Genomic DNA, 13,113 nt, shown 5'->3' with positions numbered 1-13,113 from the left:
CATTCTCCAGGTACCGTCTCCACTCGGTCTGGTAAATCGGTACGCAAGACTAAACATACTGATACATCGACTCCTCTTTCCCAGGGCCGTTTACAATCAGTACGGGACCCTGACTTGTGGGACGATTCAGATGATCCCCTCGGTACCGAGGAGGATTACACATCTGATGAGGAGGAACCATCGGTGCAGGATACTACTGCTAAGCCAGAGCACTCCTCCTTCACTAAATTTTTAAAGGAGATGTCAGACACCCTGTCTATTCCTTTAGAGTCTGACTCTAAAAAATCCAAGGCATTTTTGGATGCCTTGGATTTTGACCAACCTCCTAAAGAGTTTCTAAAGTTACCCCTCCATGACATCTTGAGGGAAACTTTTTATAAAAATCTTGAAACTCCTTTGACAATCCCAGGAGCCCCAAGAAAACTGGAATCTCTGTATAAAGTGATTCCAATACCTGGATTTGACAAACACCAACTTCCCCATGAATCTCTGTTGGTAGAGTCAACCCTAAAGAAATCTGCAGGAGCCAGCATGTATGCCTCTGTCCCTCCTGGCAGGGAAGGAAAGGCCATGGACAAATTTGGAAAGCGTCTTTACCAAAATGCCATGCTGGCCAACCGCTCAGGTAATTACGCATTCCACTTTTCGTTTTACCTGAAGCATCTCATTCAACAGGTAACCTCTTTTCAAAAGTATATTCCGGACCGTAAACTTCCTGCTTTTCAGCAATGTACCTCTAGTCTTTTGCAACTCAGGAAGTTTATGGTCCGTTCTATTTATGATACTTTTGAACTGACTTCTCGTGCTACTGCTATCTCTGTAGCAATGAGAAGGTTGGCATGGCTGCGGGCCTCAGAACTGGACGTAAACCATCAGGACCGGCTTGCCAATGCGCCTTGCCTAGGGGATGAGCTGTTTGGGGAGTCCATGGATACCACCACACAAAAGCTCTCCGCCCATGAAACTAGGTGGGACACCTTGTTGAAAAACAAGAAGAAACCTCCTCCTCCTCGTCCATTCAGGCAACAATCTTCATATCAAAGGAGGTTTTCTGCTCGACCGGCTCAGCCTCATCCTCCTCAACCTCGCAGACAGCGTCAGCAGCAGCAGCAGGCTCGTCAACAACAGCAGCCTACTGTCAAACCGGCTACTCAACCTAAGTCGACACAGCCCTTTTGACTCCTTTCTCCAGGACATTGCCAGTCTTCCTCCCTCATGTCCTCTACCTCAGCCCATAGGAGGTCGACTACAAGTTTTTCTTTCTCGATGGGAAGCAATCACCTCCGACCAGTGGGTACTTGCTATCATCGCCCACGGCTACTCCCTAAATTTTCAGACTCCTCCACCTGTAAGTCTGCCAAAAGAGTCTGCTTCCAACAAGGCTCAGTCCCTCCTCCTCGCTCAGGAGGTTCAATCCCTCCTTCTTCTCAATGCCATCGAACCAGTTCCTCTGGACCAACAAGGCCTGGGATTTTATTCCCGGTACTTTCTTGTACCCAAAAAGACCGGAGATCTCAGACCAATATTAGATCTCAGGGATCTCAACAAATGTCTGGTCAAGGAGAAGTTCAAGATGTTATCTCTTGCCACCCTATACCCTCTTCTTTCTCAGAAAGACTGGCTATGTTCCCTCGATCTCAAGGAGGCGTATACTCACATTCCAATTCATCTGATGTCCAGACAATATCTTCGCTTTCTTGTCAATCAACATCATTACCAATACAAGGTGCTACCCTTCGGCCTAGCCTCCTCGCCCAGGGTATTCACCAAATGTCTGATTGTGGTCGCAGCTTATCTCCGCTCCCACAACTTTCAAGTCTTCCCTTACCTGGACGACTGGCTCATCAAGGCTCCTTCTCCTCAGTCCGTTCACAAAGCCACCGATCAGACCATTTACTTTCTTCGACTGTTGGGGTTCGAAATCAATCTACCCAAGTCGCACCTCATTCCAACTCAGCGACTTCAATTCATTGGAGCCATTCTGGACACTGTTCGGATGAGGGCTTTTCTTCCTCCAAACCGCCTTCACACCATCCTTCATCTCTGTCAGCAGGTGTTCCAGCAACCTTCCATCTCTGCGAATCACATGATGGTGCTCTTGGGACACATGGCCTCCACAGTCCATGTCACTCCCTTCGCACGTCTCCACCTGCGTACTCCTCAATGGACCCTAGCGACTCAGTGGTCACAAGCGACGGATCCTTGTTCACGACACATATCTGTGACCTCGTCTCTTCGACAGTCGCTTCTTTGGTGGTTGAAATCATCAAATCTATCCAGAGGTCTACTGTTCCATCTACCTCCTCATCAACTGGTCATCATCACGGATTCCTCCCCCTATGCATGGGGAGCTCACTTGAACGAGTTCCAAACTCAGGGGTTTTGGACCACCCAGGAAAAGAAACACCACATCAATTTCCTGGAACTCAGAGCGATGTTTTACGCCCTCAAAGCTTTCCAACATCTCCTTTTTCCTCAGGTTCTTCTCATTTGCACAGACAACCAAGTTGCAATGTACTACATCAACAAACAGGGAGGGACGGGATCCCGTCCCTTATGTCAGGAAGCTCAAAGGATTTGGACCTGGGCGACTGCTCGTCACCTATTCCTGAAGGTAGTCTACATCCAGGGGGAACAGAATTGCTTAGCAGACAATCTCAGCAGAATCCTTCAACCTCACGAATGGACTCTCGACCCCTCGACTCTCCAGTTCATTTTTTCTCAATGGGGCACTCCTCAAGTGGATCTTTTTGCAGCTCCCCACAACCATCAACTTCCCCTGTTTTGCTCCAGACTTTACTCTCCTCACCGTCTGGAACCCGATGCATTTCTCCTAGATTGGACAAATCTCTTCCTTTATGCATTCCCTCCTCTTCCGCTCATGCTGCGCACCTTATTCAAGCTCAAGAGGGAACAAGCCACCATGATTCTCATCGCTCCGCGGTGGCCCAGACAACATTGGTTTTCCCTTCTTCTTCAACTCAGTTCCAGGGAACCCATTCCTCTTCCTCTGTTTCCTTCACTGCTTACACAGAATCAGCAAACACTGCTTCATCCCAACTTACAGTCTCTGCACCTGACAGCTTGGTATCTCTCGGGCTGACTCCAGCTCATGCTCTCCTTTCTCAGCCTGTCCGTTCTATTATTGATGCCTCCAGGAAACCGTCTACTATTCAATGTTACCAACAAAAGTGGTCTCGATTTTCTTCCTGGTGCCTGTTACATCACCATAATCCCATATCTACAGCAGTGGGACTGGTGTTGGACTATTTATTGTCCTTATCTGACTCTGGTCTTAAATCCTCTTCGATAAGGGTCCACCTTAGTGCCATTGCAGCTTTTCATGAGCCGATTCATGGAAAACCCCTCTCAGCTCATCCCTTAGTTTCAAGGTTCATGAAGGGGCTTTTCAATGTGAAACCACCTCTTAAAGCCCCTCCTGTTGTATGGGATCTGAATGTGGTTCTTTCTGCGTTGATGAAGCCTCCGTTCGAGCCGTTGGCCTCAACGCATTTTAAATTTTTAACTTGGAAAGTGGTCTTTCTAATAGCTCTCACTTCTGCCAGGAGGGTCAGTGAGCTCCATGCACTGGTGGCGGATCCACCTTTCACTGTTTTTCACCATGATAAGGTCGTCCTCCGCACCCATCCCAAGTTCCTTCCTAAGGTTGTGTCTGAATTTCATCTTAACCAATCCATCGTTCTACCTGTTTTTTTTCCCAAAGCCTCATTCTAATCCAGGTGAACAGGCTTTGCATACCTTGGATTGTAAACGTGCTCTAGCTTACTATCTTGATCGCACCAAACCTCACAGATCATCTCCTCAACTGTTTTTGTCATTTGATCCTAACAAGTTGGGTCATCCTGTATCTAAACGCACTCTGTCCAATTGGCTTGCTGCTTGCGTTTCTTTTTGTTATGCTCAGTCCGGCCTGACACTGGAAGGTTCTGTCACGGGCCACAAAATAAGAGCTATGGCAGCGTCTGTAGCTTTCCTCCGTTCCACTCCTATTGAGGAAATCTGCAAGGCTGCTACTTGGTCCTCAGTTCATACTTTTACATCTCATTATTGTCTGGATGCATTCTCCAGACGGGATGGACACTTCGGCCAGTCTGTTTTACAAAATTTATTTTCATAATGGCCAACCTTCCCTCCATCCCTCTTTTTGTTAGCTTGGAGGTCACCCATCAGTCAAGAATATGCTGCCTGCTTGTCCTGGGATAAAGCACAGTTACTTACCGTAACAGGTGTTATCCAGGGACAGCAGGCAGATATTCTTGCGTCCCTCCCACCTCCCCGGGTTGGCTTCTTAGCTGGCTTATCCTAACTGGGGACCGCGCGCCTCTGTCGGGCGGGAGGGCACTCGCGCACGCGCGGTGCGGCCTAGCTAGAACTTTCTAAAGTTCTTAGAGTGCAATCACTCTAAAGTTGTCCGTACCGGGGCTCCGTCGGTGCCGTCACCCATCAGTCAAGAATATCTGCCTGCTGTCCCTGGATAACACCTGTTACGGTAAGTAACTGTGCTATATTAAGTTAATGCCAAAGATGGATGCAAGGCAGAAAGTGAAGACGGAAAGAAAAACAGTCAAAGGACAAGAAGGCCCTGGAAACATGGTTAAAAGCACAGAAAAATAAAGTCACCAGCCTACAAAGGTAGGGAAAATGATTTTATTTTCAATATAGTGATTGAAATGTGTCAGTTTTGAGAAAGGAAATATATTAAACTTTAAATGTGAGGACTGCAGAAAAAATAGGGTACTTGGAGGGCCGCAGAAAAAATAAATGACAATTTTGCATAAGGTAAACCTCTTTATAGTTTATAAATCTTTCCTTTAAAGGAAAGATTTATAAACTATAAAGAGGTTTACCTTATGCAAAATTGTCATTTATTTTTTCTGCGGCCCTCCAAGTACCTATAAATCCAAAATGTGGCCCCACTAAGAGTTTGAGACCACTGTCCTAGATGATGACTTCTCATCAATACCTTTAGCACTTCCATAGAATAGGCTTACTCATAGATACAAATAGTTAATTACCTTTGGAATGCCTATTCGCTGATGCTGCAATTCACTTCTCTGTTTTTTCCCTATGTTCTGCCTCAGGCTGAGCTGACTCTAGTCTAGAGGGTCATATCACAAATCGCAATGTCAGAGCTATGGCTATGTCGGTAGTTAAGGGTTTGCTCCCAAAATGTCAGGTTTTGAAGGGGTAATGTTGAAGCAAATAAGCCCCAATGATATAATGTGGCAGCCTTACAATCCACCAGGCCCCGGGTTTGATACCCTCATTGAAGATTCAGTAGGAAGTAAAATCAAATGACAAGCACAGCAAGAAGTGATTACATAAAGAATATTATCCCAGGACAAGCAGGCAGCATATTCTTAACACATGGGTGACGTCACCGACGGAGCCCTCGGTACGGACCTTTTTAACTAGAAGTTTCTAGTTGGCCGCACCGCGCGTGCGCGAGTGCCTTCCCGCCCGACGGAGGAGTGCGTGGTCCCCAGTTTCTTCGTTTCCGCGGAGCGAAGAAGACGCGTGTGTTTTTTCAACGGCCGTTGAAACCACTTTTTTGCCTTCCCGCTCGCGCTTTTTTCCTTATTTTTTCTCTCTTTACCTTCGGGTTTATTTTTCTTTGATTTGCAAAAAAAAAAAAAAAAAAACTTTGCTTTTTCCCTTTTTTCTTTCGTTTTTGCCCCGGCGGGGCCTGTTGCCAGTATACAGGCCTCGGGCTTCGATTTTGCGGAGGCTATCTTCCCCTTCATGCCCCCGCAGGTCGGTTTTAAGAAGTGCCAGCGGTGTGCACGCCCGATCTCCATAACTGACCCACACAATTGGTGTTTGCAGTGTCTGGGTCCGGAGCATCGGGCGGACTCCTGCACCCGCTGTGCCACTCTTCAAAAGAGAACTCTTAAAAACCGAAGAATTCAACAAACTCTTCTCTTCGGCACCGAGTCGGCGATGGACTCCTCACCTTCAACGGCGGTACCTCAAAAATCGGCACCGTCGACCTCGACACCGACCGACCCCACATCGGCGTCGCTGGCGCCAGGTAAGCCGGCTAAGAAGCCTTCCTCTTCCCTCGAGCGCCCTCCAGCTACGGTGGCGACACCGTCCCTACCGGCATCGCACCGGTCCCGCAAACGCTCCGCCCCGATCTCGGTGAGTGCCTCGTCATCGGCCTCCTCATCGCCGGGGCGTGGAGCGGCATCTAAGGAACCGAAGAAAAAGAAAGCGGTTCCGATGCCACCCCTAGATGACCGTATCTCGGCCATCTTAAAGGCTCAACTCCAAGAGCAGTTGAAGAAACAACTTGAACAACTGTTGCCCACTATCCTGGCACCGCTCCTTCCGGTACCAGACCGGCCCGAGCCCCGTACCGAGCCCCCGGTGTCCACCCCTTCGGTACCGGTGAACACATCCATGCCGATCCTTTCGGCCCAACAACTTCATGGCGATCCGGTGGTTCATTCTCAGGCCACATTGGATCCTCCTCGGCACCAGGCGGTACGGCATTCTTCTCGGGACCGAGATAGACGCCGATCGTCCTCCCCTGGTACCGTTTCGGTGCGCTCTGGAAAGTCTTTGTCCAAAACTCGCCATACCGCGCCCTCCACCCCGGTGTCTCGACATGCGCCAGAAGTCAGGGACCCTGACTTATGGGAGGAAACTCCTCTCGGTACCGAGGAGGATCCCTCCTCATCTGATGAGGAACCATCGGCACCCGATGCCACCTCTAAACCAGAGCAGTTCTCATTTTCTAAATTTCTGAGAGAAATGTCTGCTGCCCTGTCCCTTCCTCTGGAATCTGACTCAAAAAAGTCTCAAGCCTTTCTAGAGGCTTTAGACTTTGAGCAACCTCCTAAGGAGTTCCTCAAGCTTCCCGTGCATGACATCCTACGGGAAACGTTCTACAAAAACTTGGAAAATCCCCTCACGGTACCGGGAGCCCCCCGTAAACTGGACAACCTTTACCGTGTCATTCCCATTCCTGGATTCGACAAATCTCAATTGCCCCATGAGTCCCTTTTGGTGGAATCCACCTTAAAAAAGACTCAGGGCTCCAGTGTCTATGCCTCTACCCCTCCTGGCAGAGAAGGTAAGACTATGGACAAGTTTGGCAAGAGGCTTTACCAGAATGCCATGCTTGCCAACAGGGCAAACAACTATTCCTTCCATTTTTCTTTCTATCTGAAACACTTGGTCCAACAACTGTCTGCCCTCCAGAAGTACCTTCCTGAGCGCAAGGTCCCGCTATTCCAACAACACATCTCTGGTCTTCTCCAGATGCGAAAATATATGGTCCGCTCAATATACGACTCCTTCGAGCTCACCTCTCGGGCCTCTGCCATGGCCGTAGCCATGCGTCGCTTAGCCTGGCTCAGAGTCTCCGACCTGGACATCAACCACCAGGATCGTTTGGCCAACGCCCCCTGTCTCGGGGATGAACTCTTTGGAGAGTCCCTGGATTCCACCACCCAGAAACTCTCGGCCCATGAGACCAGGTGGGACACCCTGATCAAGCCGAAAAAGAAGGCTCCGCCTGCTCGACCCTATCGGCCTCAATCATCTTACCAGCGGAGGTTCTCAGCCAGGCCACTCAATCCGCCTCCCCAACAATCTCGGCGACCCCGTCAACAGCAGCACCATGCCCAGGCTCGATCTCAGACCACTCAACCCTCCAAGCCTCCTCAGCCTGCTAAACAATCTCAGCCCTTTTGACTCTTCTCTCCAGGGCATAGCCAGTCATCCATCCTCGCTGCCTCTTCCACAGCCTATCGGGGGTCGTCTCACCATTTTCTCAATCCGTTGGGAAGTCATCACGTCAGACCAGTGGGTCCTCAACATCATTCGCCACGGCTACTCTCTCAACTTCCAGACTCTTCCACCGGACAACCTTCCCGTAGAGTCTGCTTCACACTCCTCTCAAACCCCCCTCCTTCTGAGGGAGGTTCAATCCCTCCTCCTTCTCAATGCCATCGAAGAAGTACCTCCAGATCAAAGGGGTCAGGGATTCTACTCCCGCTACTTCCTAGTACCCAAAAAGACGGGAGACCTCCGTCCCATTCTCGATCTCAGGGACCTCAACAAGTGTCTGGTCAAGGAAAAGTTCAGAATGCTCTCCCTTGCCACACTTTACCCTCTACTTTCTCAACACGACTGGCTATGTTCCCTGGACCTCAAAGAGGCCTACACTCACATCTCCATCCATCAGAACTCTCGCCGCTACCTGCGGTTCCAGGTGCTACACCACCACTATCAGTACAAAGTGCTACCGTTTGGCCTCGCTTCCTCCCCCAGAGTCTTCACCAAATGCCTGATAGTGGTGGCGGCCTTCCTCAGGTCTCACAACCTCCAGGTGTTCCCCTACTTGGACGATTGGTTGGTGAAAGCACCCTCATCTCAACTCGTGCTACAAGCTACTCATCACACCATCTCTCTCCTCCACCTCCTGGGGTTCGAGATCAACTACCCCAAGTCGCATCTGCTTCCCACCCAGCGACTTCAATTCATTGGAGCAGTTCTGGACACCACGCTGATGAGGGCCTTTCTCCCCTCCGATCGCCAGCAGACCCTGCTCCACCTCTGCCGTCAGGTACTCAGGCATCCCTCCATTCCTGCCCGACAGATGATGGTCCTCCTGGGTCACATGGCCTCGACGGTGCATGTCCTTCCTCTGGCACGTCTCCACCTTCGTACACCTCAGTGGACTCTCGCCAACCAATGGTCACAGACTACAGATCTTCTTTCTCATCCCATCTCTGTGACATCATCTCTTCAGCAATCTCTCCAATGGTGGTTGAACTCCTCAAATCTTTCCAGGGGTCTTCTTTTTCATCTGCCCCCCCACTCTATGATCATCACCACCGATGCGTCCCCCTACGCATGGGGAGCTCACCTAGGAGATCTACGCACCCAGGGACTTTGGACCCCACAGGAGCGTCGTCATCACATAAATTTCCTGGAACTCAGAGCCATGTTCTACGCCCTCAAGGCTTTCCAACATCTTCTCTGCCCTCAAGTCCTCCTCCTGTGCACAGACAATCAAGTCGCCATGTACTACATAAACAAGCAAGGCGGCACCGGATCTCGCCCCCTTTGCTTGGAGGCTCTGCGCATCTGGACCTGGGCCACGGACCGCAATCTCTTTCTCAGGGCGGTCTATATCCAGGGCGAACAGAACTCTCTGGCCGACAATCTCAGCCGCATCCTTCAACCTCACGAGTGGACGTTGGACCCTCCGACTCTGCTCTCCATCTTTGCTCGATGGGGCACTCCGCAGGTGGACCTCTTTGCAGCACCTCACAACCATCAGCTGCCCCAATTCTGTTCCAGACTCTTCTCTCCTCACCGTCTGGATCCGGATGCATTCCTGCTCGACTGGAGGGATCGGTTCCTCTATGCCTTCCCTCCACTTCCTCTGATGTTGCGGACCTTGTCCAAACTCCGCAAGGACAACGCCACCATGATTCTCATCGCCCCTCGGTGGCCTCGTTAACACTGGTTCTCCCTCCTGCTTCAACTCAGCTCCAGGGAGCCCATTCCTCTTCCTGTGTTTCCTACTCTGCTTACACAGCAGCATCAGTCTCTTCTGCATCCCAATCTGTCTTCCCTCCACCTGACAGCTTGGTTTCTCTCGGGCTGACCTCTCCGGAGAATCTATCTCAACCGGTCCGCCTCATTTTGGACGCCTCCAGGAAACCGGCCACTCTCCAATGTTACCATCAGAAGTGGACCAGATTCTCCTCGTGGTGTCTCCGGCATCATCAGGAACCCACCTCCTTAGCGGTGGAAACTGTCTTGGAATATTTGCTCTCACTGTCCAATGCTGGCCTCAAAACCACCTCAATCAGAGTCCACCTCAGTGCCATCACTGCGTTTCATGAGCCTATTCTCGGAAAACCCCTCACGGCTCATCCTCTGGTTTCCAGATTTATGAGAGGGCTCTTCAATATCAAGCCGCCTCTCAAGCCTCCTCCTGTCGTCTGGGACCTGAATGTGGTTCTCTCAGCACTCATGAAACCTCCGTTTGAGCCTCTTGCCACAACTTCGCTCAGGCTTCTTACCTGGAAGGTGCTTTTCCTAATTGCCATCACCTCTGCCAGGAGGGTTAGCGAACTGCATGCACTGGTTGCCGACCCACCTTTCACTGTTTTTCACCATGACAAGGTTGTTCTGCGTACCCACCCTAAATTCCTTCCCAAGGTGGTCTCAGCTTTTCACCTTAACCAGTCCATTGTGCTACCCGTCTTCTTCCCTAAGCCTCACTCGCATCCTGGGGAACAGGCGTTGCACACACTGGATTGTAAGCGTGCCCTTGCTTACTATCTTGATCGTACCAGAGCTCACCGAACATCCCCTCAGCTGTTTGTATCTTTCGATCCCAACCGTTTGGGTCGTCCTGTCTCCAAACGGACACTTTCAAATTGGCTTGCTGCCTGTATTGCCTTCTGTTATGCTCGGGCCGGTCTCTCACTGGAAGGAACTGTCACGGCCCACAGAGTCCGAGCTATGGCTGCTTCTGTAGCTTTCCTCCGTTCCACGCCCATCGAGGAAATCTGCATGGCGGCCACTTGGTCCTCAGTTCACACGTTCACTACTCACTACTGTCTGGATGCGTTCTCCAGACGGGATGGACACTTCGGCCAATCTGTGTTACAAAATTTATTTTCCTAATGGCCAACCATCCCACCTCCCTCTTTGTTAGCTTGGAGGTCACCCATGTGTTAAGAATATGCTGCCTGCTTGTCCTGGGATAAAGCACAGTTACTTACCGTAACAGGTGTTATCCAGGGACAGCAGGCAGATATTCTTACGTCCCACCCACCTCCCCGGGTTGGCTTCTTAGCTGGCTTATCCTAACTGGGGACCACGCACTCCTCCGTCGGGCGGGAAGGCACTCGCGCACGCGCGGTGCGGCCAACTAGAAACTTCTAGTTAAAAAGGTCCGTACCGAGGGCTCCGTCGGTGACGTCACCCATGTGTTAAGAATATCTGCCTGCTGTCCCTGGATAACACCTGTTACGGTAAGTAACTGTGCTTAATGGGCAGAAAAAGGCTTAATATTACAGAAAAGCAAGATTTATAAAGATACATCAAGCATATATTGAGTTACAATTGTACAGAAAGAAATAGACATAAGCTTTACAAATACAGAGTGGATTCAGAGACTGCTTTTGTGTGTGCCAGGAGAGAGAGGACAGTTTACCTACTTTACAGAGTCCAGAGGAAAGAGAGAAAGGGGAGGGGCTGATGGTCCAGACTTCAGGTTCCAGTGAGAAAGAAAGGAGGGAGAGGGAGAGGGGGTAGTCCAGGCTTCAGGTTCCAGAGGGGGATGTTGCAGAGAAGAGGCTTTTATAGGTTGGAATCTTATTCTATAAATAGAAACTATTGTATTTCCCAGTATCTTTCTGTTTATAATTTGTAAACTGTTTGAAACAATGGTTAGTTTAATTGATAAGGAAGGTGTAACACTTACAGGAATGGTAGATGGGATTAGTCTCTGGCTTCTTTGTCCCATTGAAGTAGCATATCTTCTTGATAATCCGGTCTGGCTGGATACTTAATGCATGTAAGGCCAACCCTCCTTCCCTACACTTAGGTAGGGCAGAAAATGGTACTGCATCAAATCAAAACTAAAGTAAGCTAAAACTGCACGATTGCTACTGCATCTGAATTACCATGTATAAGCCAATTTTGCCTTTCCAGAGAACTGTGGAAAATTGTTTGGAACCAAGCCCGGTCACATAAGCCATTTGTTTGACTGGTAAACTGCTGTTATGGGTAATCAACTTATAATTTCTTACATTTCAAAGTAAACAATAAGTTGCTAGATAATTTATAAAACTGCTTGTAAGCATGTATAAATGTCCTTTAAAATGTTGCACATTTTGTGTTTATAGGAGCAAGCTTCATGGGTATGTCAGTGTGAGGAAGGCATGGTGCAGAAGTTGGAGCAGGATTTTAAGCTCACATTGCAGCAGCAGAGTTCCCTGGATCAGTGGGCCAGCTGGTTGGATAATGTGGTCACTCAGATTCTGAAACCCCATGAGGGAAGCCCCAGTTTCCCCAAGGCTGCTAGGCAGTTTTTGCTCAAATGGTCTTTTTACAGGTGAGCTGTCAGTTTAAGCATTAAAATATATGTTCCCCCCTTGCATGCTAGGGTGCCAGTGAGCACAATTGTTAACAATCCTAGCTCAAGAGATACCCTTAGACCAGTGGTCTCAAACACGCGGCCCGGGGACCACATGCGGCCCGCCAGGTACTATTTTGAGGCCCTCGGTATGTTTATCATAATCACAAAAGTAAAATAAAACAATTTCTTGATCATATGTCTCTTTAGCTATAAATTACAATATTATTATTAAAACTTAAAGCTAAAAGGGCAGGGGGGTATGGGAGTCCCTAATTTTAAGTTGTATTATCATGCGGCGTTGTTACAAGAGATTCTCATTTGTGTGTCTTTTGATGATAAACCCTGGGTATGGGTTGAGCAATATTTTTTGCCCCGGATTTCGTTATGGAAATTACCCTGGGTGCCGTTGGAGCGTTTGCGATCTGCGCTTCGGACTCCTAATCCCTTTTTGCGTACGATTGTTACTCTTTGGTATAAACTTAGGAAGAAGATGTTTCCGGAGCGGTGTTTTTTTTCTCAGATGGCTCTGTCGGTTTTGCCAGGTTTTTCAGCATTGCGAGAAGGGGTGATTACGAAGCGTTGGGTTCGTTTGGGTTTACGGTTTTTGGGACAGATTTGGGATGATATGCAATTTGTTGCTTTTGAAGAGTTGCAAACTGAGTATGATTTGGAGGCGAGAGACTCTTTATATACTAGATTACAATCTTTTCTTTTGAAAGAAGCTTTTTGGGAGATTTTGTTGGGTGCTACACGGCTGGAGTTGGCTTTTGAAGGTGGTTCGGGTCCTGGGGGGTTTCGAGAGTTTATCAGGCTTTATTATATAGAGAGGAAACCCTGGGATCCTTATCGTGTGAAGTGGGAGCAAGTGCTTCTTCAGGATAGGGGGTCCCTTAATTGGGAGGTGGTATATAAGAGTCTTTTTACTCCGACTCTATCTACTAATTATGTAGAGAATGGGTATAAGATTTATTATATGT

The 13,113-nt window shown here is 49.0% G+C and overlaps 1 protein-coding gene across 1 annotated transcript in view; it reads left to right on the top strand.

Moving 5' to 3' along the window:
• RFX2 (regulatory factor X2) overlaps nucleotides 1-13,113 on the top strand; it is a 447,486-nt gene that overhangs the window by 359,609 nt on the left and 74,764 nt on the right. The window contains exon 14 of the mRNA XM_033955018.1: nucleotides 11,904-12,112. Coding sequence (XP_033810909.1) covers nucleotides 11,904-12,112 — 209 coding nt within the window. The remainder of the gene's footprint in view (nucleotides 1-11,903; nucleotides 12,113-13,113) is intronic.

The sequence above is a fragment of the Geotrypetes seraphini genome, chromosome 8 (genome assembly GCF_902459505.1).
Source record: "Geotrypetes seraphini chromosome 8, aGeoSer1.1, whole genome shotgun sequence".
In the NCBI taxonomy this organism is placed as follows: domain Eukaryota; kingdom Metazoa; phylum Chordata; class Amphibia; order Gymnophiona; family Dermophiidae; genus Geotrypetes; species Geotrypetes seraphini.
The sequence above is the reverse complement of the archived record's forward strand: the minus strand, read 5'-3'. Positions and strand labels throughout refer to the sequence as shown.